At 39.8% G+C, this 18383-nt stretch overlaps 2 protein-coding genes across 3 annotated transcripts; one reads left to right on the top strand and one right to left on the bottom strand.

Moving 5' to 3' along the window:
- Nucleotides 1-34: 34 nt before the first annotated feature.
- Nucleotides 35-8253, bottom strand: arl8 (ADP-ribosylation factor-like 8). The gene is made up of 6 exons (XM_071484980.1): nucleotides 7870-8253; nucleotides 5340-5400; nucleotides 5114-5261; nucleotides 3506-3589; nucleotides 3147-3298; nucleotides 35-1866 (listed from the first exon to the last, which is right to left on the bottom strand). Exons 1-6 carry the CDS (start codon nucleotides 7913-7915, stop codon nucleotides 1818-1820), a joined length of 540 nt encoding a protein of 179 aa, XP_071341081.1. The 5' UTR covers nucleotides 7916-8253; the 3' UTR covers nucleotides 35-1817.
- A 1648-nt stretch (nucleotides 8254-9901) lies between these two features.
- Nucleotides 9902-16897, top strand: nsun6 (NOP2/Sun RNA methyltransferase 6). 2 transcript variants are annotated; one of them, XM_071484975.1, is made up of 12 exons: nucleotides 9902-10004; nucleotides 10751-10854; nucleotides 11450-11605; nucleotides 11720-11817; nucleotides 12556-12662; nucleotides 12791-12944; nucleotides 13268-13349; nucleotides 13577-13696; nucleotides 14057-14201; nucleotides 14288-14433; nucleotides 15913-16038; nucleotides 16133-16449. In XM_071484975.1, exons 2-12 carry the CDS (start codon nucleotides 10780-10782, stop codon nucleotides 16310-16312), a joined length of 1389 nt encoding a protein of 462 aa, XP_071341076.1. In that variant the 5' UTR covers nucleotides 9902-10004; nucleotides 10751-10779; the 3' UTR covers nucleotides 16313-16449. The 2 variants fall into 2 exon arrangements, with proteins under 2 accessions (XP_071341076.1, XP_071341077.1); XM_071484976.1 differs by having other exon boundaries at nucleotides 9905-10004; nucleotides 11723-11817; nucleotides 16133-16897.
- The last annotated feature ends 1486 nt before the right edge of the window (nucleotides 16898-18383 follow it).

The following is an 18383-nucleotide window of genomic DNA, read 5'->3' as shown; positions in this document are numbered from 1 at the left end:
ACCAAAATGTTTGGGGAAAAAAAAATCTTCAGGCTCAAAATTCAAAACAAACTTTTATTGAAAACAAAACAGTACATGACCCAGACTATACACCACCACACTGACAGTATAAGATTGGTTCCCTTGCTTTGTGAGATCAAGGTAAATTTTGTAAACCTTAATGCTGCAAAGAGTCTGGGGGCTGCACAATTCACTTTTCCTGTTAGTGTAAAAATACCTTGTCCCACAACAATGGATAATGTATTCTAGAGACCCAGAGGCTTTCCAGGACCAAGATCTTTACTAGTTCTTAACCACTTTGGTTCAGACCCAATGAAACTCATGCACCTCCTCTTTTGGCCACTATGGAACTTGGTTTCAAAGTGACACGTGCATAGATCTGTTAGCAAGTTCAAGGAATTCTTATACCGCGTTGAAGAGGGAAATGTGGGCAAAAATCATGAGGAGGCTGTCAGATTCATACACATACGGTCCTCCAGACACTCGCAACAGCTTAGTTAAGGCTGAGGATCAAGTATTGTAAATATATGGTCAAAATATTGATTTAAGATCTTAATGCTACTAAACCACTGAACACTCAAGTCCAAGTGGTTAAAGAGTAACAACTTCTCATAAATGTGTGGCACCTTTTCGATGGTGGCAGCTTATTCTGATCCCTTTGATTAAAAAGTACAAAACATTTTAAGAGGAATATGTGCCAAAGTGGCAGCAGAAAATTAATGACATGTTTATATTAGGATGCAGTGGATCAGTCACACACTTGTGGAGCACCAATGATCGTCTGTTAATACAAAACAGGTCTAGAGCAACAAAAAAGCAGTATATAAAAGCAAACATAAAAGAATAAAATTAAATAAAAATCATAATGCATCACTGACATAACCAGGTTTAATTTTAAAATACTGTTATTAAAACAGAAGTTCGTACTTGCACTTGAGATCATGTCTCAGCCATTTCATGTTTTGGTGAATTAAATAGCTGAAGTAATTTCCATTTGTTCCAAGGGTTAGATAAAGGAAAAGTTTGCATGCCAACACTTTCAATCTAGACAATTTGGCTTAATAACATACAAGTACAAGCTCAAAGTTAATAAAAAGGGAGATTTTGTACTTAACCACAATTCAATACGGCACCAAGTTTTAGTGTGAAAACAACCACCAACAGTGTAGCTTATGAAACTGAAATTAAATGTAACAGATATTGAGAAAAGGAAAAAAAAAAAAAAAAAAACCCATCATGCGAACATAATTGTGTAAAACTCCTGATGAACTCTGTGCAAAACTTCGTGCCACCATCACCATCAGAACTGGTTTTACAATACTGCTTGCAATCCCTTTGCTTGTCCTGTTAAATTTGACCTGAATATGAACAAACTTATACAGAGGCAATAATAATAATCATCATAATAATAATGATTATTATTATTAATAGAGCTGCATGATATTTTTCCAAGCTGGGCATTGATGTGATGATGGCATACTCTGAATTGATATGGTGTAATGTAACATGATATGTATGCAGTGTAAATGTTCAGTGCAGCCCTGCCTCGCACCTGGACATCCTGTGAACTGAAATAATCCTCTTCTCGTTTCATAACCAGTTCAGTTCAGAAATTCTGGTCATGCATTTCATTGACTGGTAGGAGTTATCAGCTCCATCGTAACAATTAGACGTGTCAGTGCTCCCGTACTGCGCCGTCTGCAGAGGTCAAAGTCCAACTTTGTCATAAAAAAAAAAAAAAAAGTAACAATAAGCCAGCTGTTTTGCCACCTTGTGGGTGGTGCAGGTAGTCAGGCCATCAATGGCTGAGGGAGAGGCTATCTGAGTCCAGCTCTGGAAGTCATCCACTCAAGACCTTGGCATAAACTGGAAAAACAATAAAGATGAAGAAATTGGTGGTTGAAAAATGTGCTCACGTCAGACTTCAGTTAACCTTTAAAAAACTTTCTGTGACTCCCTTTGTTGTCCTAATGTAGTTAATACAAAGCACTTTCCCTGATGCTCACACCAACTGTTGGTCAAAAGTAGTAATGGGCGGATGAAGGCTTATGAAGCTATGAGGCTTTCATTTTGTCTGTGCTTCCGGGCTTTAAACTCAGCAGACACAGTGACATCTGGTGGTTTGAAACACTCACAGCAGCTGATTTCACTTTCAAATGTGTGTAATTAAAGTCCAAGAAATTGATGTGTTACATATTAAAACACCAATCTTGTTCAGAGGGGCTGCAGTAAAACAGTGCTCTAGAGCTTATGCAGGATCCACCAAGTTAAATTTAACACAATTTAATACCAATTTCACAACATATTTTTTCAGTATTTCCTAGCAGTACTGTGACAACTATCATTTCTAATTATATAAATAATTAAAATCTATGTGACCCCAGATTTCAAAACCTGCAGACAACCCATACTGACATATTACTTTTTAAATACATTATTATTTGGTATCAAGTAGAATTGTTCACATACTTATATTTATGTCTTTCTAGTGTACACGGCCACATCTCTCCTTTAGTCTCCTCTCCTCTTATTCTACTTATGTATATATCACCTGAGCAAAACTGTTATATTTCACATTTCACACAAATGTGTTGAAACAGTGCGTTTCACAGGGGTGAAAAAAGTTCTGGTGGCTAAATCAACTCTAACCTACTATATACTAGAACACATTTAAAGTCTGCACAAAATATAACTACTTGTTTTAAGTGATGCCACACATGGCCTGTGAGAAAATCTGTATACATGTTTTTAATTGATAACTATTTTTGTTTTCTTTTACTATTACTCTAACTGTTATGTTGCTTAGGAGACATTAATTATAATGTACAACGGGCATCGCCTGGCCCTCCAGGAGTAGGAGAACATGCCAGAGGGGCACCCTGAGGCACCGGCGGAGGTGCGGCAGGCAGCAATGCCCAACAGGCAGGCAATCAGCCTGTACTGCAATCTCATGTACCTCCTTAAGAAGATCAATTAAAAACATCTGTATAGTTATTGTGACTCTGGCAGCTGGACAGGGTTGGGGTGATGGTGGGTTGATGGGACTTCATCACTGTCTAATCCTTGAAAAAATTAAAATTCTGCTAACCACGTGCATACGTTGCTGTCTGCCACTGTTTGTAAAACTATGAGCAGATGTGTCTTACCCCTCTCCTGTAAGTGCACAGCAGGACTGTATGTGCCAGGGGTGGTCTTTGATGGAGCTCAGGGTGAGGTATTTGGAGATCTCTGCTGCAGACATACAGTCCTTCATATCCTGCTTGTTGGCAAATATCAACACAGCTGCTTTCCGCAGGTCCTGAGGGAGACGGAGGGAGAGGACAGAGAACAATGAGACCACAACCTTGCTCTATGCAAGCTCTTGAACACAAGCTCTAAACAATGTAGCCCAGTGGAAAGGGCTAACTGCAGCGGAAAATCAATGTCCATTACGAAAACAGAGTCATCTTTGTGTAGTCTGTTTCCTTATAGCCATACTGAGATTTGTTAAGATGAGAGTTTTTACCTCATGAGCCAACATCCTGTAGAGCTCCTCTTTAGAGATAGCCAGCCTCTCTCTGTCTGTGCTGTCCACCACCAGGATGATGAACTGCAGAGTGGGACGCAAAAAAAAGTCACACTGTGCGACCTCATTTCAAAAGACATTTACAGCAGTGAAATGCAACACAGCGGGTGGGCATTTCCAGGCCAAGAGCCTCACAATGGGCACTGGTAACTGCTATGCTAATAGCCCTTTTTGAATGAGAGAGAGTGACCCTGTGTGACAAAAGACCAAAGGCACATTAATTTTGTGATGTGAGAGACACCATTTAAACCAAGGCAACGACTCAGGAAAAAGACACTCTTTGCGATACGAGCAAATGAGTCATAACCTGTTATCTGACAGGAATGTGACCCAGATCACGACCAGGGTGTTACAGGGCTGCTTGACTGAATGAAAAGGGTGAACACAGGTTACTATAGTAACAACAGGGCACCTTGTAACTCTATGTAATAGATGTTTATGGTTTCTAGACCACTCAGTCATAAATTCTACATTTCTTTAATGCAAAGACACTTGATAAAGACACATAATAGTTTAACTTGTGTTAAATTAACATAAAATGACCGAGCACAAACAAATTATCTGCTACATCACATCTCATCATTGTTGAAACAACAATGTAGAAGAAGATTGAATGAGAGTTGAGGTCAGGATGTGAGTTGATTGAAATCTCTGCTGGGAAAAATCTATTTTGCTTTATTTTCATTATTTTGTGTTTTTTCTTTCTCTGTTGTTGTTTGGTGCTTGTTGTATCTGTTACTCTATTTTATGTGTGCGTATGTGCATGTCTATGGCTTTGTGTAAGTATGATAATAAAGAAACAAAACAAAAAAGATCATGTTCGTTATTGATTAAACTGCCAGTTATTTTCTAGAATAATGAATTTATCATTTGTTCAATATGATGTCAAAAAATGTCCATTAGAACGTCCTTCAGACAAAAATGATGTCCTCAATTTGCTTTCTTTGATATGTTCAATTTACAATGGTATATGACAAAGAAAATCACGTGAGAAGACGTACTAAGACAAAACCAGTTAGTGTTTGGTATTTTTGCTTGACAAATGACTGAAAATGAAAGAATGACTGAGATGAAAACTGTGATGAGATGTGGCACTGCAACATGTGACCTGTTGTGTGGCATGAGTGGTCAAACACAGGTTAAAGCCTTACTGAATATCATGTCACCTTTGTCAGGGTTTGTGTATGGAGGAGGTGTAACTGAGTAAAATACATGTTGCCTGTGAAAATGTCTGGCAGATGTTGCATCAGGAAAGTTACATTCACATGGTTGAGTAGAGAGCTTTCTTTAAAATCTGCCACACATCTGCCTCTGCCATGACTCTTTTATTCTTCCTCTCCCACTCCCTTCTCCACAAACACGGCGGAGGCTGACCCCAGCTTTGCTTCTCCGACAGTCCGCTTTGTGAGAGGGTGACCTCTGACCTGGGCGGCCCCTGCTGCCGTCTGTGCTCTGAACAAACACACCAGCTGCCACGCTCAGGAAGAAAACGAACAATACTTCAGCTCCCTTCATGTACTTGGACGTAGTAAAACTTGTATTTCTCACCTCTGTATTGGAATAGTAGGTGTTCCAGGAGGACCTGAGTGACTCCTGTCCTCCTATATCCCACATCAGGAAGTGTGTGTTCTTCACGACTATTTCTTCCACATTGCTTCCGATGGTGGGAGATGTGTGGACCACTTCGTTCATCAGACTTAATAAACAGATTCATAAAGTGAGTTTTTGCAAGTTCAGACAAACAAGGAGGGAATTTAACAATAAAACTACTTACAATTGGTAGAGTATAGTGGTTTTCCCTGCGTTGTCTAATCCAACAATTATCACCTTGTGCTCTGCAAAACAGACACAGTCAATTAAGTGTGATTTCATTCATCTGTGGAAAAACACTCAATAGGACATCATTAAAGAAAACTATTGTAATTAATCTCTTCACTGTAAGTTGCTGCAAAAAACAATACATGGCAAAGAGTACATCTGGCTTCTGTCTATACAATGCCTGTATGTCACTGACTGCTGCCCTGAATCATAAAGGTTGAACTTCCTTCCTCCATCAAAACTTCCTGACCTCATTTTTCCAAGGATCAAGGAAACTGCAGTAAATTCTAACCATTCATTAAACCAGCTAGCAGGGCTTTGACGAGTGTCAAGCAGGCAAACACCACAGACTAACCGCAGAATCAGAGGTGACACGTACATGTTAAAATATCCCACTTTAGTGTTTTGACTTTTCCGGCCGTCTGAGGCCTCTGGCTGTCTGGGAGGAAGGAAGTCTGGTCAGAGGGGTTGCAGTTTCGACTGTCTTTGTGAACCACACTGGCTTTTGGAGGATGTTGAATGTCTATTGCTTCCTTAAAGAGGAGCTACCCCGTGATGATCCTGACAGCACAACTAAATTGACATGTCATCATTACCATCATAAAATCTAAATTTCAGGGGAAAATATGCTACTCTATCACATCTAACCCAGGTTGAGTCAGTTTTCTTTGAAACACAAACATTTTATGGTCAAACAGAGAAGATATTGCCAGCGGTAACGTACTAAATTACAATTGCTGTATGAGATGATCATGAAATTTGTTCCTCTGGGACAAAATGGTGCAATTTTCTGAGCTGGAAACACTGTACCTAAGGGCTTTAAAACATGTTTTTTATATCACATATTGTAGCAAAAGGTTTCAGAGTAACAGAAAACAAAAATAACATCAAGACACATTAAAGTGCAGCTACATAATTGCCAATAACAGTGTTTCTGGTTTGATTAGTTATTTCTCTGGTAATTATACTGTGTTGATTAGACTAGTAAGTCTGTGTCTAACTGTTTCACTCAGGCCTCACTGGAGTCTCTTTAAGTGAATGAAACTTGACTCTGGGAACAGTGTAATCCACAATTAGGGAATGGATGCAGGAGTCCGTCTCTCATATCGCAGAGGCCAGGCAGAGACACGACACAGGCCGGAGTGAGCGAAAAGAGGGAGTCATATAAATTTCAATATCAGTTGATGATAATGACCACTAAAGCAGAAGATGACCGTGTTTGCTCCTTTAACTAAACCTGCAACAGAACCAGATCCCTTATCAATCGGAGTGAACCTTCAGCTCAAAAACTCTCTTTCCTATTTATTTATCACTAAAAATAATACCTTCTCATTGTAAGAAAATAACTGTGCCAGCCACTAAAATGTAGCTAGATATGTAATTAATACCTTACTGTATATCAGGTTAGAGAAGATTCAGTTTTCTTTAAAAAACACAAAATCCTGCAGCTTGAAATTTGTAATATGTCACAATTACATCACACACGTGTAAGTGAAAGATATACAGATCATTTTGGTGGGTTAGCGTGAAATAGTGGGATCATTCACACTCAGATGTTAATCATTACTCTCCAGTCTATGCAAGACATAAAAAATTAGAAATGTAACACTTAATCAATTGCTTGCAACTATCGTGATAATCAATTAATCAGTTCAGTTTTTCATTCTTAATAATTGTTGTTTACAGCTTTAAATGTGAGGATTTTATGTTCGGATTTGGGACTGTTGGTCACAAAAAAAAGACATTTGAAAACAAATCACTTGACTAATCAGAAAATAATTGGTAGATTAAGTGATAATGAAAATAATTGTTGTTGCAGCCCTCAGAACAAATACAAATACAAGATATAGCCTAATCAATATTAAGTACTAAATTCAGTCATTGACCTAAACATACAGATTTCAAATCATTACACCCAACACCAGGCAAAATGTGCAGAAACAATGATTCCCACTCAGCCTGACAAGCTTTTATTGTTATTACTATTCCTATAGTTTTTACTTTCTTACTCAATGACAACTCAGTGGCTGCATGTATAACAAATAGTTTGGCTTTAAAACTGTGAAAGTGAGCAGCAAAATAACTTGCTCAACAGATAAATTGGACTATTTACATTAGACAAGCTTTCCAGAAAGTGGGGGGAAAGTTATGTAATTTGATACACCCTGGAAAGTAAGTTAAAGCTGATTGACAACTCGATGAATACGCTCTTGCAGGCTTAGGGTAATCATATTGGTTGTGAAACCGATAAACAGATTAACTATTGAAGTGGATGGTAGTGTTGGGAAGCTGCAGTTTAATTGGACGGTTTGACTTGCAAGTTAAACAAAGACAGTTCAAATGGTAGAGCAGCCAAAGTCCTGAAGTCACATCATCCTCCTCAATCTGTTATTATGGCTTTGGTGGCTCACTTTAAGCTAACGGGCTAACCGTTCACATTATCCCCGGTTGAGCAGCTAGCGGGAGGTTAGTGAACCGACACCCACCTTGGTTGCAGAAGAAGCTCCACAGTTTAGCGAAAATGAGGCCCATTGTTTAGGTTAATACCAGTGTCCGTCCGTCTGTCTGTTAGCGGAGTGGGCAGCAGCACCAAGCCTCTCCACTCTGAAGTCCACACCGTGCGATCCGTGGCTGGCTGCGGCTAGCTAACATTAGCTGGATGATCTCTTGTCCGCAAAACACCTCACCGACCTTTTCAACGCCGACTCCATGCGCCCCGGCAACATCTAAAACCTAACTAACGCCACGATAAATCGGCGTACGGTCACACAGAAGTGGCGACTTATTATCTAAGGTTTACCGTGTCGCTAAATTCTCCACAAATCGTACAAACACGGGATGTTCAGAGCAGCTTGGTGTTGACTCCGCTTGCGAGGCTTCTGCTGCCCGTTAGCTGCTGGCGGTGCTATGGTCAAAAATGCAACCAGACTATTCACTCCTTTTCCGGTTACGTAATGACGTCGTGGCGTTTTCGTTGCCTTTTTATATACAGTCTGTGAGTATTGCAGAAAGAGAGAGATAAACCATTATCTCCGTTCTTATCAGATTTGTTGGTGTGCTCACAGGATTAATTCATTCTTGCACCATCCAATTATTATTATTATTTTTTTTTTTTTTTAAACTTTTTTATTATTGTATTTTTCCAGGCTCAGCCAATTGGGACCTACTGTTACCCAGCAAACAGGTAACCTTATGGGAATGTTCCCTAATGGTTACACCTGTAAATGTTCTGGGAACGTTCGTTAAAGGTCAAATCTTTGTTCCAGAAACGTTCGTCAAAAGTTATTTCTGTGGAACCGTCAGAGAACTTTCAAGGTTCTATGAAAGTTCAACAAATATAATCTCCCAGAAACGTTCCTGGAACGTTTGTTAGAAGTTATTTTTGTGGAACTGTCAGAGAACCTTAAGTGAACGTTCCCTCCCTCAAGGTTCTCTGAAAGTTCTATAAACGTAACCATCCAGAAATGTTCCAGAAAGGTTCATTAAAAGTTATTTTTGTGGAACCGTCAGAGAACCTTAAGGGAACGTTCCCTCCCTCAAGGTTCTCTGAAAGTTCTATAAACGTAACCTTCCAGAAACGTTCCAGAAAGGTTCGTTAAAAGTTATTTTTGTGGAACCGTCAGAGAACCTTGAGGGAACTTTCCTTCAAGGTTCTATGAAAGTTCAACAAATATGATCTCCCAGAAACGTTCCTGGAACGTTTGTTAAAAGTTATTTTTGTGTTACTTTAAGGTTCGTTGACGGTTCCACAAAAATAACTTTTAGCGAAAGTTCCAGGGGCGCTGCAGGGAGGCCATCTCTTGCAGGGCGTACAGTGCTGTCATTCATACCACCTGAAAAGGTTAAAGGTTAAAGCACCTGAAAAACATAATTTTAAATAATAGTATTTCTCATTAAATATTTAGGATCAAATAAGAACCTTTAAGGGGAGAATCCCAACGACATGTAGTTGAATCTTAAACTGAACCAACACAGTTTTATTGCATCAAGTTGTCATCTACATCTACCAGAATGGTTTTGTGACTATTTTCTAATTATAAAGAAACGGCACAGTACATGCCTGAGAACAGTCAGTACATGTGCAGTTTGACGTCCAGTCAGACAGGTTCAGGTTTAGTCTCTGACAGTTTAATGTTCAAAAATGCAATGATGGAAATATAGCCTACTGTATGACAAGGAGAGTGACTTCCTTCAGCAGCAACCATGGCAGCTGAGCAGACAGTTTTCAGAAAAGGCTTATTGAACACTGTGTACCAAACTGGAAGGTTACATAAACTCTCCCCTGTAATGAATCACATAGCATTTTAAGTGATAAAAATATTGAAATTTCATCAGTTCTACAAGTTGTATATAACTAATGTTTGCTCCATGTTAAGATATATATTGAATTGTATATTTGAATTTATGACAAAGCTTTCTTTTATTTTGGTTTAACTTGACTTTGCTCTGATCATGTTTGTCCGTTGAACACGTTCAATGTGACACTAAAGCTAAAGTTTCGCCTCTACCTGCAAATAAAGAAAAATACAAACGTACATGAATGTGCAAGACAACTCGTGTCACGTGACCAAGCTATGATTACGTATGCGGAAGTAGCAGCACCGGCCATGAGCAGCTAAACGTGAGTACTTGAACCCTATTAAAAGAGACTCCGTACTGTCATTAAACTTAGAAAAGACGGTCAATTAAACGGTCTATTGTAAGATATCATTTAATGTTAGGAAAAGGAACTTTCTTGGGCCATTACCACAAATACACACTAGCATGTAAATATCTCAAATTTGCTATATTTAATTCAGATAGAGCCAGTGATAGGGAGAGAAGGATTAACTATAAAAACCATAATCCAAATTAGGTCTTTATCTAAATGTCTTCCCTTCCACTGAATTAGTTGTTCTTAACAGAGTCTGTTAAATTCCTACTCATGTTAATCTGAATTCTTTGTAGTTTATTGCACAATTATTATTAATTTAATAAACGTTTATTTGTATATGTTTCTGGAGACAAGTGGTACAGGTAGGGAACAGTGCAAGGAGTGCTGAAATAGATATTAACTGGACCATGCAATATGTTACTTTATACATATAGTTGGTCTGTTATATGTTAATGCACTGTTACTTTTTATTTAGCCGAGGCTAAAATACAAATAGCAACGCACGTCCATAGATGGGCCTTGGAAATGCAATAATTCAATACACACAAAACAGCAGAAAACACAATGAATGCAAAAACAACTATCAATTTACAAATGACTTCAACTTTTCATCTTGAATTTAAAATGACTTCTGTGGGCAGAGTATGTTGATCCTGATTGAATCATGATTAATTTGCTTTTCTGTTATTGACCCAAGGTTTTTCTTTGTACAGACTGAAAAGTTTTGCTGAGAGCAGAAGACATGTCTATTTTTCCAAGAATTTCTCTGAAGCCTGAAGTGACTGAATATCTTAAGAGTGTCTTCCTAAACAAGGAGGTCAGAATTTCTATGTGTCCCCTTGAAGTCAATGCTCTCTTCTGGAGAATCATGAATAAAATACACCTCACAGCCTCTTTCAGTGGAAAAAAGATCGCCTTTGGGGCATTGCTAAATTTTTAGAAATGTTTACATCATGGGCTCCCACAGCATCGATATACAGTTTCACATTTTAGATGGTAATTTAATTGTTAAATTATATTTTATGCAATTTTTTATCTCCCTAATTTGCCCTAAAAACTCATATTTATATGTAACTTAGGTGGTTAAAACAGGGACAATATTATGAACATGTCCTTGGTGCTCGCAATTATAGCTACAGACCTGAAAACTGTTTATTTATTCAGTTTAATGTGTTGAATAACCTGAATCGTGTTTGGATGTATCAGTATTGTTGTTTTAATTTAAGATGTCTGTTGATATTATGCTTAATTTCTATCAGTAAATCTCCTTACATTTTTATTTATGTGGCTAAAAACAATTAACCCAACACTGAGATTAATGAATCTACTGTCAATTTAATCTTCAAAATTTTGTTTGCAAATCATTTCCCCTTTCATGGTCTTTCCTTTCATGTTGTTTTTGTTGCGTCTAGGTGTTAGCTGCAGTGGGTCACCAGGAGGCAGAAAGCCGTTTCCACAAGCTGCTCACATGTCTCTCACACCCGCCTTCATATACTTGTGTTCGGGCCAGCACTCATCTCGCCTCCCTGGAAGAGATCAGACACCAGTTAGGAGATGAGCTGAAAAAGGTGGGAGCAAGGAAATTCATATATTTAGAAATGTTGTTGCAGTGTGTTGGTGCCCCACAGTGGCGCCTGTGGTCAGCACAGTCGTAATCACTCAGCATGTTGTTGTTGTTCAAGCAGCAGATGTGCAGCTCGTCTGAAGAGGAGGCCTCGCTTCAGATTCTTCCTCACCCTCGAATCCCAGATGTGCTGCTCCTTCCTGTTGATGGCCCGAGGTATGTAAGGAATGCTGGAGCAACGTCAGACAAATCTGAATTTGCTCTGCGCAGTACACTCTTAGCCTTAAATTGCAGCGTCTGTCCAACCACTGGGCTGATGTTTCCTGATGCCAAACCCACGTGGAATTTTAAGGGATGACTACAGAAAAAATGACATTTAAAGCACAGAAATGATTTTGAACTACTTTGTTCAATTTTAAGGGTATGCCTTCAAGTTCAAGTGATTCAAAAAAAGAAAAATACAGCAGCAACACAGTCAGGGTCATGGATAGATTTTTTTTAAACGTATGATTCAACCTTTTTTTAAATTTATTTTTGGACACATGCAGCACTGTGCAAAAGTATTGGGCACTAAAAGTAAACTGTGAGCCATGGCATTTGTTGTAGGACTGTGGTTCTTGTTGCTGAGGATAGTTCTTTATGACTCTGGCTGTATGTTTGGACGGGGATGGTCAACATTAAAAACATCTAAAGCGCCTAAATCTATTGCACAGAACTGTGCATACAGAAACAACAAATCATGGGTCAACCCCTCACCCTCATACATCTGCTGATGTGCAATCAAACAAAGAAAAGCTTTGTATAATTGTCCATGCGTGGCAATATATGCTGTATCTCCAGCGTCGGTAGCTGCTGTGCAATTAGCCTCAAAGTGTCTGCACTCTGTCGCAGCCCGAGGACGTCCAGTGACAGTGATTGAGAAGTGATGATTTCCATTTCCTCTTGTATTCTCAGGCCTGTGAAGCAGCTCAGCTCGGAGGTGGTGGTGGGTGCTCAGTGTGGCAGTGCTGTATTGAGAGGTGCTCATGTCTTCGCCCCAGGGATCCTTGCCAGCCCCAAGTGTAAGAGTCAAAGGCATACATCATAAGAATAGTAAATTCTCCAAAATGTTTGCTTTTACGAATGTTGATTATATTTCAGAGTGTGGTTGTCTAACATGAAATCTGCCCATGATGTTTTTGCTGATCAGACATGAAGGCTGGAGATGTAGTTTCCGTCTTCTCTGACTTGGAGGGAAAGTGCACCCGAGGAGCCACGAGCTTCCAGGGGAAGAGAGTGTTTGTGGGAAATGGAGTCGCTGAAATGGACCGCTCCAGCATCTTCTGCACAGATGAGCCTGTCAAGTACGGGAACATTTCTTATAAATTTATGACTATGCCAAAATTTAAATATCTGGCCCATGAACAGTCCAGCCTGACATGTTGCTGTGGTGCTACTGGAGATTCAGTGTAATATCAGGAGGAAAGTTTAGTAAGTTCAAAGAATTTCTACTTGGAAAGAGAAAAAGTCAATGAACAAGTTTATTATACTGACTGCATGATTAAAAACGAGACCAATACACATCAAACCCTCCACCAGGCTTCCCCATGGTCAAGCAGTCAGGGTGATTGTGTGGTTTGAAATTCAAAAAGGAGAATAAATCAGTCGCTGTCTTCTGTTATTTTAGAGGCATCGGTGTGCGGATGATAGAGCCACTTTACCAGAGCCCTTCCTTTGATGGTGTTCTTCCCAACCTGGCCTTCCTACAGGTATTTCTTCTATCACAATCTATATTAGAGTCATTACATGCATGTTCCTGCCTCTCAGTGTCAGAATGATGAGTAGGTTAGCTGACGAATGTTAATGTTGGACTTCTATTAAATAGTGCTACAGTTTGTTGTGAATGATGCAGCCTTAGGACCAATCAGGGAGTAACATGTTCAAGTAATCTACACACATCGCTCCCCAAAGTGAATTGCTGAACTCGTGTCTGCAGAACCTCCCCTCTGTGGTTGTGGGACATGTGCTCGGGCCTCGTCCTGGAGAGCGTGTCCTGGATATGTGTGCCGCCCCTGGAGGGAAGACCTGCCACATCGCTGCGGTCATGGGGGATCAGGTACCACTTCTATTAATGAAGAGACGAGTCTGCTGCAGGTGTTAGCCGCTCTAGTTATCGTACTTAAGATTCAGGGTTTCAAGGTTGTCCTCTAAAATTCATTTTCAGTGTATGTTCTGAGAAACTAGTCTACGAAAATTCATATATGTTATGATTTAGAGTTGTTTTTGTCTTAAACTCCACTAATTTCATACCCATGTGAAAGAAGCTATATCTATTGCAATATATTCTAGCCCACAGATGTTCCAATTTTTTGGTCACTCAGTGTAGATATTAATGAGGATAAAATTCATCCATGGCTTCTCTAACCACAGGCCTGATTCTCAGTGGGTGTAATTATTGGATTTCTGTCTCACACAGGGTGAAGTCGTGGCCTTGGACAGGATCCGAAACAAGATCGATCGAATTCGTCAAAATGCACAAATGTTGCATTTGCGTAGCATCAAAGCTTATTGCTTCAACAGCACTCAGGCTGTGAGCAGCGACCCAGCACACATGACTGAAGGTAGGGAGGCGGATATGAATATTTATCTGTGATTAATCCCAGGACTCAACAGGAAGATAACACTTCTGCTTCTGTTCATATTCCAGGACCTCCCTTCCCCCCTGAGAGTTTCGACAGGGTTTTGTTGGATGCCCCCTGTAGTGGGCTCGGACAGAGACCCAACATGGCCAGCACCTGGAGCCTCAAGGAGATTTGTTCCTACCAGCCACTGCAGCGCAAGTTATTTCATGCTGTAGGTTTCCACACATACACAGATACAGAACCAACAGTTTGAGGGTCTGTCGCATCACATGACTGGTCTGTAGGTGGCAGCATTTGACAGTTAAAGCACTGCTGTGTGCAGCTGTAAGTCACATCCTAAAGGGAAAATCCACCTCAAAATCATATTCACAGAAGTTATTCCTGACTGAAAGAAACGTGACTTTAATCCTGGTAAACTCTCTGCTCTAAAGAAAGAGGCATGTCAGTAGTTTTTGGAAAAACACCTCTTGCATTGTGACTGTTGTGAGACAGTAAAGTAGCTCCAGAAGGTATTTTTACAAGACATCCATCCTCATATTCCTGTTTGTTTTTCGATAGAAACGTACATAATTGGAAAAAGAGGAAAGAGGAAACCATGAGGACTGTGTTTTAGGGTGGATTTATAGTATAGCGAGAAGATGGATTACTACAGAGAGATTAGAGTAAATGCAGAGGACGTCATTTATCCCAGTGAAACACAGCATCCACCAGCATGTGCTTAAGGTTATTCAGCATGCAGGCTGAAGAAAAAGGCTCCTGTTTGGATATGTGTCAGCACGTGTATACAACACATATTGGCAGACTTGTGACCAGTTACAGTAAAACTTCATGATTTTTTTGGCCACTTGAGGGCAGCAGGAACAGGTTGTGAACACAACATTGACATATTGTCACCTTTTATAAGGCAAACTTAGCTGTTGCTTATTTACACATCCAGCAGTTAAAAAGCAACATTAGTATTGATGTGGAGAAGTCTAATATTCTAATGTATAATATTAGCTCTGGTTTTGGTCCCTACCAACTTATCTGGCTCTGTAGTGGCAAAAAAATCCACAACTTTGTCCGTCTGGGGTTAATCAGTCAGTCCAAATAAGTTTTGTTCTTTGGTGCAGCGTCTTCGTTGTGCACTAAACCGTAATGGGCTCATTACTGCCCCGTGAGGCTGGAGGACAGTTATATCCAACTGGTGCTTAACATTTGTTGAGTAGTTGTGGTGGATGTTTTTCCCCCAAACAGCCACAAGAGACAACAGTGAGCTCATTCCACAGGTAGGAGATTGCTTTTTGAGAAATGTTTTTGAACAGTATTTTCTGTTTTTCAAGAGAAAAGAGTTTGAGAACGACGACCAACTAGTTGGTTTGGTAAATTTATGTGTGATTAACCACCCACCCCACCTCACATAGCTGCTTCCCTGAGCTTTTCTATGTGAGCCTCCGGAAACGAGGCTAGTGTACAGTGAGTTATTTAGACACTGTGAGTGAAAGGGAGGGAAAACCCAAACAATGAGCTGAAGCTCACAATAAATCTCTCGAAAGCTGAAAGGAGCAACAGATTCAGGTGATAAGGTTCATCACTACAACCAACTCCTTTAACACTGTCACATTGTGTTATTATAAATTATATTTAATAAAAGGTCTTTATATGTTATGACACAAATATATAAATGAGCAGATTTTGTGTGTGGTTGCAGGCGGTGCGGTTGTTAAAGAAAGGTGGGGTCTTGGTGTACAGCACCTGCACAGTGACTCTAGCAGAGAACGAGGAGCAGGTAGCCTGGGCCCTCGATACCTTTCCCTGCCTCACGCTTCAGCCACAGGTTAGTACTGTGGTGCCGTTCACTGACGCACAAATATACCCGCAGATGTAAAGAGACCTCAACCAATGCACGCTCCTGTTCTTGTCTTTCTCAGGAGCCTCACATTGGCGCAGAAGGCATGCTGGGAGCCGGCCTGTCACCTGAGCAGCTGCGCCTCCTCCAGAGGTTCAGTCCTGAGCTGATCTGGGACCAGACAGAAACGACAGCTCCCCTCCCCTGCAGAGCCGACAGGGACACCATCGGCTTTTTTATTGCCAAGTTCCTGAAAAACTGACTGGAGGGCATGTTTTCTCTTACAGCCCTCACACAAGGCTGCAGACGGGAACAATAGTGTTTATATTACGACACTCTGTGTGCTTTGACGGGCCAGTGTTGACAAAGACGCTCACTGCGCAGTTTACAGCATCTGCCTCCCAACAGCTGCTCTCTAAAACTGCGGGCCATATAGGGATAAGCTTTATAAACACAGAGGGCAGGAGAGAGAGAGCGAGACAGAGAGAGAGAGGGGGGAGATGGAGAGGGAGGGTGGGGGCACGTGGGGATGGAGACTGAATGAGTATTGGCAAATGCAGCAGTGCTAGCGTTACCATGACAACAGTGACGACACAGCTGCCATGGTGACAGTGGATTCGCTGGATCTGAGAGCGTGGATCAGGAAGTAGCGTGCAGAAGGAGGTCATGAGCGGTATTAACAATTTAGTGTCTTTTAGCAGCAGTGGAGACAAGTGGGACGTCTAATTAGTGCTTCTGCTGCTTGTAAGAAAGAAATGATGCTGATGTCAACTTCAGTCTGAATCACTGCAGTCACCAGGGGGATATTATGTTCATTTTTTCACTATAAAAATACATTTTTGAATACGTTTTTTGCCTCTTCATGTCTGTCACATATTAAGCAGTTGCACATTATCTGATTACACTGATGAAATATTGGTGTAAATACAAATTGCAATACTCACTAATTTGATAACACTTCAAGTCCACCTGTTTGACATTTATTAGCAGCATATAAACATTTGATTGAAGGTTCAGAAAACACTGCCATCAGTGGTGGAAGAAGATTTCAGATGCTTTACTTATATATTCTTATATACCTATAAACTCCATCATAAGTAACAGCAGCAAAATGTACTTAAAGTATCAAAAGAAAAAATACTCATTGTCCCATATTATTACAGCATATTAAATTCTCTTTTTATCATCAACAAATACATGTAAAAACATTTTAATGTTGTAGTTTGTCAATGTGGAGCCAATTTTAGATACTTAATAAACTACTAAGTAGATTAATAGTATAGTACTGTTCCACATTATGTATAGTACTTTAAGATAAAATATTTTATTTATTCAAAATTGTAAATCTGAAAAGTAACCAGTAACTACAGCTGTCAAATAAATGTAGTGGAGTAAAAAACACAATATTTTTCTCTGAATTGTAGTGGACTAAAAATATCAAGTATGAGTACCTCAAATTTGTACATAAGTACTGGTGAGTAAATGTACTTTCTGCCACTCTACTATAATGTAGTTATAAGAGCATTTCAAGTGCTTATTCACAATCACAATATTTGTCAAAAATGGTAACATCTCCTATTAAGTAATATTTTATATAATTGCAACTGTGTTTTACTATATTTATATACTGATAAACTATTTACAGGACAACTGCATTATAGTGTAATAAATCCAATAATACATTATTTATGTTTATATACTTCTTATGAATGTTAAGTATAGGGTCTTTTTGTGTTACCATTAATTTATTCAGTGCAAACTGAATTATGTGTGTCCATTAAATTTGCACACAGTGTAATTTATGGATTTGTGCCTACATTGCACAAACATCTAGCCTGTTCACTTGTCATGCAGCATTTTTAGGACTTTGACAGTGACCTGTGCTCAATCCCTCTTCCTATGAATCCCATTAGACTCTTCTCAGTTCATCCACACATCTGTCTGGAAGTGCTAGCAGACTGCACCTCACTCGCTACATCTGTGCATTGTATTGTATGTTTACTGTATGGAGTGGTCGACTGCGGATTAAAATGGCTGCTCTGTTCACTGCAGCACTGAAGGTTTGGAGGATTTATTTCCTGTTTAACAACATTAAAATTCTAAGATTAAAGTAGCTGCAGACTGGGAGTGATTGGTTGTCTGTTTTGGAGACATCTGTGTGTGGGGAAGCAGCTTCCTATTTTAGATGCATCCCCTCAGTACTGTCATTCCTGTCGATGTTGTCATGACGATTTAGGAGGCAGGCCGGTGAGTCTACCTCAATTTTTCAGTAGAGTTTAAGATGACTATTTATAGACACAGTTTCCCTCCTCTATCTGGGTCTTCTGACAAAG

This window comes from Trachinotus anak, unplaced genomic scaffold (genome assembly GCF_046630095.1).
Source record: "Trachinotus anak isolate AG129_WGS33_773 ecotype Australia unplaced genomic scaffold, CSIRO_AGI_Tana_v1 ptg000009l, whole genome shotgun sequence".
NCBI classification, from domain to species: domain Eukaryota; kingdom Metazoa; phylum Chordata; class Actinopteri; order Carangiformes; family Carangidae; genus Trachinotus; species Trachinotus anak.
The sequence above is the reverse complement of the archived record's forward strand: the minus strand, read 5'-3'. Positions and strand labels throughout refer to the sequence as shown.

What these genes read in the sequence shown, in the direction of transcription:
- arl8 (XM_071484980.1), bottom strand. Translation starts at nt 7,915, where the DNA reads ATGGGCCTCATTTTCGCTAAACTGTGGAGCTTCTTCTGCAACCAAG. An exon ending in ACAGGATGTTGGCTCATGAG is followed by an intron (nt 3,299 to 3,505) that starts GTAAAAACTCTC and finishes CGTCTCCCTCAG; the next exon opens with GACCTGCGGAAAGCAGCTGT. An exon ending in TGTGCACTTACAGGAGAGGG is followed by an intron (nt 1,867 to 3,146) that starts GTAAGACACATC and finishes TTGTTTTTCCAG; the next exon opens with TTTATGCCAAGGTCTTGAGT.
- nsun6 (XM_071484975.1), top strand. Translation starts at nt 10,780, where the DNA reads ATGTCTATTTTTCCAAGAATTTCTCTGAAGCCTGAAGTGACTGAATAT. An exon ending in CCAACCTGGCCTTCCTACAG is followed by an intron (nt 13,350 to 13,576) that starts GTATTTCTTCTA and finishes TCGTGTCTGCAG; the next exon opens with AACCTCCCCTCTGTGGTTGT. An exon ending in AGCGCAAGTTATTTCATGCT is followed by an intron (nt 14,434 to 15,912) that starts GTAGGTTTCCAC and finishes GTGTGGTTGCAG; the next exon opens with GCGGTGCGGTTGTTAAAGAA.